The 7,956-nt window shown below is 54.9% G+C and overlaps 1 protein-coding gene across 1 annotated transcript; it reads left to right on the forward strand.

Annotated features, from left to right (window-relative positions):
* Window positions 1–6,966: 6,966 nt before the first annotated feature.
* LOC100349925 (small EDRK-rich factor 2) lies at window positions 6,967–7,524 on the forward strand. Its single transcript, XM_002715010.5, has one exon. The coding sequence runs from the start codon at window positions 7,026–7,028 to the stop codon at window positions 7,203–7,205; it is 180 nt and encodes a 59-aa protein (XP_002715056.1). The 5' UTR covers window positions 6,967–7,025; the 3' UTR covers window positions 7,206–7,524.
* The last annotated feature ends 432 nt before the right edge of the window (window positions 7,525–7,956 follow it).

Below are 7,956 nucleotides of genomic sequence, written 5' to 3' on the forward strand. Positions count from 1 at the left end.
CATGTCTCAATATGGGACATAAACTCTCGGCAAGGCAAGGTCTATATTTAGACCTTTAAAAAACCTACCCCGAGAAATCTGCATGTGTGTGTGTGTGTGTGTGTGTGTGTCTCAGGGTGTGGTGGTGTTAGTGCAGGAGGGGCCAGCGCACTGGCACAGGCCCCAGGCAGAAGGATTTCAAGGGGAAGCAGAGAGCTCTGAACGGGGCGGTGAGGCTCGCCAGGCTCCTGCCAGCCACAAGGACCCCACTGTGGGCACTTCTGCCCAGTCTGCCCACCCCTCCCTTCCAGCTCAGCTGTGCCCGCAACCCAGGACTTAGCATTATTGGGGGGGGGCACGGGGGTCTCTGTTGCTTCTTATTTTGGTACCGCTTCCTTCCAGCTCTGTGCTTGGGGATCTTCTGCCTCGGGCAGCTTCCTAGACTCCTGGGCACAGCCCGCAAACGGACACGGAGCATACCATGACACAGAGGCTCCCCAGCGTGCGGGGGAACCCAAAATCGGCTGAGCTTCTCTGTCACTCGCCCAAGGCCACAGCACTGACCTGGCTGGGCTGGGATGCGCGGCCCGGGTTCTGGCCTTGAACTGCTATGCGGGGTGCTCCGGGCCAGCCTGGGGACGCCAGTGCGGCAGGGCCTCCGGTAACACGGCACCAGGGCTTGCTGGAGGCAGTGGCAAACACCGTACCTAGAGAAGAGCTTTTGGAGAACAGGACCTGTCGCCCAACGTGCAGCCTGCTGAGTGTGTGTGTGTGTGTGTGTGTGTGTTGGGGGTGCCGGGGCGGGACTGGACCTCTGGGAAAGCCCATGACTCAGAACACGAGGTGAGCCAGTTTCAGGGTGGGAAGGGAACCCCGAGCCAGGCTGCCCGGGGCTCACGCCCTGCCCTGCTTCTCAGACCCACCCGAGCGTCCGTGGGGCCCGGGGAAAGCCCCACGGAGGCCACACACCGTCTGGCTAAATGTTTGCGACACGCAGTCACTGCGCAGCCCAGCCACCTGCCAGGCTGTGGGTTCTCCCCCTCCTGCCTCACACCTGAGGCGTCACAGTGACGCAGGAGGCCGGGTGTGAACGCGGGAGCGCGTGGGGAGCGCAGCCCGCACCCTGCTCCAAGGCCCCTCCTGCGGGGCCAGCGGGCACTGGGCCTGCGTCGTCCAGCCCTGCCTACACCTTTCCCCAAAAGCTGCCTCGTGGCCACTGTTTGGGCCCACTTGGGTGGCACTCTCACCCCAGAGGAAGTGGGGGACGATCCCTTCCAAGCCTGGGACCCCGGTCTGGGCCCTGAGCAACCGGCTGGTGGGATGCCTTCACCGAACTGGCCCAGGCAAGGGAGGGGCCGTGCCTGTGAGCCAGAAGCCCAGGCTTCCGTGTGGCCACGTGAAGTGCCGGGGGCGTTACGGGAAAATGCTGCACACCAGGGCTCTTCAAAAGTTCGTGGAAATGCATATTAGAAGATAAAACACTGTGTGGTTTCCAAACATTTTTGTGTCAAAATGAACGTTTTTAATTCCATTTTCCAACACAGTTTTTGATGTCCCCTTTTATATGAATCTTGAACTCCAGGGTGAATTTGGGGCTGGAAATAGAAATGGTTTGAGGGTGGTGTTTTCAAGACACAGAACTCGATGGGCTGTGGGCTGTCGCCGCGGGGCTCCGCATTCCAGGGGTCGCAGGAGGAGACTGGCCACACCCTCCTCTGTGGTTCTGCCCACTGCATACCCATGTGGCCAAAGGAACTTAGCCAATACAGCTGAGGTTAGGAAAGGGAAGGAGGGGTAGGAAGCAGACATGTAGCCCAGTGGCGAAGACACCGGCTTCCCCATCGCAGTGTCTGGGTCTGATTCCCTCTTCTCCAAATGCTTCGCACAACACCTGACCCAGCAGAGGGAAGATTCCTTCTCTCCTCCTGCCCACCCCCCATCACTCTGCCTTTTAAATCAATCATCTTCAAAAAATAAAAAACACACACAACCTCTTGGATGAATTTTCTCCCTTCCCCAGGGGCAGTCTTGCTCCTTTCTCTTCCCAAGGAACCCGCGGCTTCCACTTCCGCTTATCCCTCCCTCTGCTCCAATCCCACTTCTGACAGTGCTGCTGCTCTGTCACTGGTACCCCCGCCCCCTCGGTGCCCAGCCTCTGGGCCACACCTGACGGGCCCTCCCTCTCCAAGCCCCTTTCCTTCTGCACTGTGTGGGTTCATTTCTGCTGTGTCCGGCTTGAAATTGATCTCACAGGTGTGCAGGTCCCAAGGCCGGCAGGGGGCTCAGTGGGCTGAGCTCCGGGTGTTAGCAGGGCTGGTTTCCCATCCAGGCAAGCCCCTGTGTGCTTGCTCATTCAGGCTGTTGGAAGAACTCGGTCCTTGGGGCTGTAGGTCTTGGCACTGCCTCCCAGGGTTTGCATTAGCACGAAGGCGGAGTACAGAGCTGGAGCTGGATTCGAACCCAGGTACTCGTTATGGAATTCAGGTCCCTTAACCACTAGGCCAAACACCCACTCCACTGTTTCCAGTCCCCTGGAGCTGGGACTATGAGCGGTCTCTGGATTCAGGGCGGGCTCTGGAGTGTGGTTACTCACTACACGTATCACCTGGCGCGTCTTCAGTTTCCGTGTTCCAACCCTGCTTACCCCATGCACTTCTCGGGACTGTGGCGCACTGCCCGAGTGGGAGTCATGATGCTTTGTGGACAGAGTCAGCCACATAACACCCGGCCAGGGAAGCTGCAGGCGCCCGGGAGGCACCCGCCCAGCTGCAGTGGCCGCTGCGTCCTGAGATCTCTCCCTGCCAAGCGCAGGCAACGACACCCACCTCTGCCCAGACCCCAAGTTGCCCGAGAAACCCCCTGCGTGAGCCTGGTTTCCTGACCCCTGGAGCAGAGGTCACAGAAATCTGTATAGGACCTGCTGTCCGGGAACGCCTGCAGCCACAGTGCTTGTAGCCGTCATCTGTGTCACCCGTGAAGGCTGGGGAGGGGGGAGGCCGATTCTGCCTGCAGTTGTTGAATGTCTACGTGCCAGTGACAGGAAGTCCCCCAACGGGAGTGCAAGGCCAAAGCTCTCTGTGGTGTAGGGCTCTGATGCATAGCTGGTATTTTTGTCTTTAAGATTTAGAGAGATGGGCTGGCGCCGCGGCTCACTAGGCTAATCCTCCACATTGCGGCGCCAGCACACCGGGTTCTAGTCCCGGTCGGGGAGCCGGAGTCTGTTCCGGTTGCCCCTCTTCCAGGCCAGCTCTCTGCTGTGGCCAGGGAGTACAGTGGAGGATGGCCCAAATCCTTGGGCCCTGCACCCCATGGCAGACCAGGATAAGCACCTGACTCCTGCCATCAGATCAGCGCGGTGCGCCGGCCCTGGCGGCCATTGGAGGGTGAACCAATGGCAAAGGAAGATCTCTCTCTCTCACTGTCCACTCTGCCTGTCAAAAAAAAAAAAAAAAGATTTAGAGACAGATCTTCCTCCCAGCGTGTCACTCTCCAGATGCCCACAACAGCCAAGGTTAGGCCAGGCTGAAGGCAGAAGCCTGGAACTCTATCTGGGTCCCCCATGTGGGTGGCAGGGGCCCAAGCGCTTGGGCCATCTTCTGCTGCTTTCCCAGGTGCACTAGCAGGGAGCTGCTTCAGGAGCGGAGACGCCAGGACTGGAACTGGCGCACCTATGGGATCCTGGTATCACAGTGGTCAGTTAACCTGCTGAGCCACCCACAAGGCTGGTTCCTTACGAGTAGGTGGTTTTGGGAAGGGCCACTCTATAACAGTTTGATACACAGGCTCACTGTCACCACGGAGGGGCAGCAGGCACCAGAGAGCTCAACGCGCTGTCCAAGGTCAGACGCAGGACAGCTGAGCACCTGGGAGTCCAACCAGGCCTGTCTGGCTCCAAGCTCCTGCTTGCTTCTCCCATGTGACTCTCCCTGCCCAGGTCCAGCCAGTCTGCCCGCTTTCCAGGAAAGGAGAGGGGCTGGCATTTACGCACCGGGGCCATGGTCTGCATTTGCAGACAGCCGAGAGCCTCTTGGTGTGGCTGGACCAGTGCTCTCTCGGGCAGCCCTGGCCAGCCAGAGGTCTGGACGAAGCACGTGTGCCCCACAGAAGCCACGCAGATTCAGCTCTCCTGGTCACTGCAGACAGAAGGACCTGGAGATACCGGCAGGATTAAATGCCACCTTCTCCTCCTCCTCATCTCAGACCCCCAGTACCACGAAGCCAGCCTGTTTTTTTCCCCCAAAATTAGAAGCAGGAAACAACAGAGGGGCTGGTGCTGTGCTGCAGTAGACTAAACCTCTGTCTGCAGTGTCGGGCTGCTCCTCTTCCGATCCAGCTCTCTGCTGTGGCCCGGGAGCGCAGTGGAGGATGGCCCAAGTGCTTGGGCCCTGCACCTGCTTGGCAGACCAGGAGAAGCACCTGGCTCCTGGCTTTGAATCGGTGCATCTCTGGCCACTGAGGCCATTTGGGGAGTGAACCAGCGAACGCCAAGACCTCTCTCACTGTTTCTCACTCTCTCTGTCTGTAACTCTACCTCTCAAATAAATAAACTCTTAAAAAAAAAAAAAAAGAAAGAAAGAAAACGACCAGGAGCAGGAAAGTGGGATAGAATTCCTCGGGTCTCACAGAAACGTGCATACTGTGGAAGAGAGACACAGAAGCTGGGCCCAGGACACAAGGAGGGAGAGGGACGGGCAATGGGCACAGTGGTTAGGATGCTGGTCGGGATGTCTGCTTCCATATTGGAGGGCCTGGGTTTGAATCCCGGCTCTGCTCCTGATTCTGGCTTCCTGCCGATGTGCACCCTGGGAGGCAGTAGGTGAAGGTTCAAGTCCTTGGGTCCCTGCCCCCCACATATGAAATCCAGATCACTTTCCAGGTTCCTGGCTTCAGGCTGGTCCCGCCCTGGCTGTTGTGTTCATTGGGGGAATGAAATGGTGCTGGAAGATTTCTCTTTCTCTCTCTCTCTCTCTCTGCCTAGCAAGTAGATGACAATAAATAAATATTTTTAAAAGAAAAAAATGTAAAAGACACAAGCAAGTGTTTATAAAACATTTACTATGTGGGCGTTCCCACACAAGAGTCACTGTGTGGGGATATCCCATAATTTGGGACATGCTGCAGCCAAATCAACACTGGCTTGCGAGGCCATGGAGCGCCTCCCTCCTCACGCTGCCTTCGGTGATGTCGCGTCGGGCGCACGGGCTCAGCCGCCATGGGAGAGCCAACCCCCGGGGAATGGCAAGTACTGCCGATTAGAGCTCACCCCCGTGCCTGCAGAGCAAGCTGTGCCGCATTTTCCAGGACACAGAAGGCTACACAGTTACGTAAGAAGGCTACAAAGCCCCATGTGTGTCACTGTTACCACAACCTTCAAGTAGACAATGAGAGACAGATGGCAACAGGGACAGCGGAACCGCTCCCAGATATGGTCAAAGACAGAAGGGTCTGTATTTTAGAAATCTGTGAGCCTGAGGCGGGATGGGTGTGAAGAGACGCAGGTGCAGGTGGTCACAGCCGCACTGCTAGAGAGCAAACGCGGAGAGAGCAGTCAGAGACGAAGGACATGTTAACGCAGGGGGAGATGGCACCAGCGGCTGCTAACTCCTCCATTCCTCAGGAAAACATCTTTACAGGGCCAAAGGAAGAAAACGCCCTCTCTGCAGCTACTGAAAACAGCCTCCCAGAATGAGGCGAATAAGGACGTTTTCGGTGAATAAAATTAAGAAGACTCATTATCAGCACAGCGTCTGTAAGAAATGAAAAAGTTCCCGCTAAAGGAAAATACCCAGTGCGAGTGACAGTCAGACCTTTAGGAATGCGTGGCACTGGCAATGACCATGAGCTAGGTAATAGGAAAGACTATTTTCCTAATTTTCTTTAAAATACTTATGACTATTTGATTAACAGATTTGGGGGGCCAGCACTGTGGCACAGCGGGTTAAGCCACCATCTGCAGTGCTGGCGTCCCATATGGGCACCAGTGCAAGTCCTGGCTGCTCCACTTCCGATCCAGCTCCCTGCTGATGTTCCTGGGAAATCAGCGGAAGATGGCCCAAGTCCTTGGGCCCCTGCACCCACATGGGAGACCTGGATGAAGCTCCTGGGTTCATGTCGTCAGCCTGGCCAAACCCTGGCTGTGTGGCCATTTGGGGAGTGAACCAGAAGATCAAAGATTCTCTCTCTCTCTCTCTCTCTGTGTGTGTGTGTGTCTTTGATTCTTCTCTGTAACCCTTTCAAATAAATAAATAAATCTTTACAAAAATAAATAAAAATATGGGGCCGGCACTGTGGCATAACAGGTAAAGCCACCGCCTACAGTGCTGGCATCCCATACGGGTTCAAGTTCCAGCTGTTCCACTTCCGAACCAGCTCTCTGCTCTGGCCTGGGAAGGCAGCAGAAGATGGCCCAAGTCCTTGGGCCCCTGCACCCACATGGGAGACCTGGATGAGGCTCCTGGCTCCTGGCTTTGGATCGGCACAGCTTTGGCCTTTACAGCCAACTGGGGAATGAACCAGAGGACAGAAGACCTCTCTCTCTGCCTCTCTGCCTCTTCTCTGTGTAACTCTGACTTTCAAGTAAATAAATAAATCTTTAAAAATAAATAAATAAAAAGATTACCATAGATAAAAGGGGCATTTTTGTAATGATCAAAGTATCAGTTATTTAGGAAGCCATTCCAATGGTAAATGTCTACGTTCTAAATAACAGAGCCTCTGACTACATGTAGCAGAAGTCAAAAGGAGAAGAAAAACAGGCAATTTCACAATCCCAATAAGAGAATTGTAATCTGTATCTCTCTTCCTCTCTCTCTCCATCTCTCTCTCTCAGCAATTAATAGAACTAAACAAAAAGTCAATAAAAGACAAAAGGGTTGAATGACTTTATCAACCACCTTGTCTAACCCATTATAGAATATGACACTGTAAAATCTTAAGTGTGTATGGTGTGTTCACCAAGACAGGCCAGATGCAGCCCTCAAGAAATTAGGAAGGCGGGAGAGAACGAGGGGACGCAACGGAGGCAGGCCGGAGCCGCTGCCGTCGCCATGACCCGCGGTAACCAGCGTGAACTCGCCCGCCAGAATAATATGAAAAAGCAGAGCGACTCGGTTAAGGGAAAGCGCCGAGATGACGGGCTGTCTGCTGCCGCCCGCAAGCAGAGGGACTCGGAGATCATGCAGCAGAAGCAGAAAAAGGCAAACGAGAAGAAGGAGGAACCCAAGTAGCTTTGTGGCTTCGTGTCCAGCCCTCTTGCCCTTCGCCTGTCTGCCTGGAGCCAGTCCCACCATGCTCGCGTTTCCTCCTGTAGTGCTCACAGGTCCCAGCACCGATGGCATTCCCTTTGCCCTGAGTCTGCAGCGGGTCCCTTTTGTGCTTCCTTCCCCTCAGGTAGCCTCTCTCCCCCTGGGCCACTCCTGGGGGTGAGAGGGTTACCTCTTCCCAGTGTTTTTTATTCCTGTGGGGCACACCCCAAAGTATTAAAAGTAGCTTTGTAAAAAAAAAAAAAAGAAGAAGAAGAAAGAAAGAAAGAAAGAAAGAAAGAAATTAGGAAGGCATTAAAACCATACAAACTTTAAAATATGACCGCAATAAAGTTAAATTAGAAAGAGTTGTGGCACAGCGGGTCCGAGCTGCTGCCTGGGATGCCGGCATCTCATATTGGAGTGCTCGCTCAGGTCCCGCTACTCTGTGCTTCTGGTCCAGCTCTCTGCTGATGTGCCCAGGAGGCAGCAGATGGGAGCCTCAGCACGTGGGCTCCTGCCACGCACATGGGTGATCTGGATCGAGTTCCTGGCTCCTGGGTGCTGTGGTCATTTGGGGAGTGATACAGCGGATGGGAGATCTCTCTCTCTCTCCCCCCCCCTTCATTTCAAATAATAAATCTTTTTTTAAAAGATTTTATTTATCTGAGAGGTAGAGATACAGACAGTGAGAGGGAGAGACAGAGAGAAAGGTCTCCCATCCACTGGTTCACTC

The sequence above is a fragment of the Oryctolagus cuniculus genome, chromosome 7 (genome assembly GCF_964237555.1).
Source record: "Oryctolagus cuniculus chromosome 7, mOryCun1.1, whole genome shotgun sequence".
In the NCBI taxonomy this organism is placed as follows: domain Eukaryota; kingdom Metazoa; phylum Chordata; class Mammalia; order Lagomorpha; family Leporidae; genus Oryctolagus; species Oryctolagus cuniculus.

What these genes read in the sequence shown, in the direction of transcription:
- LOC100349925 (XM_002715010.5), top strand. Translation starts at nt 7,026, where the DNA reads ATGACCCGCGGTAACCAGCGTGAACTCGCCCGCCAGAATAATATGAAA.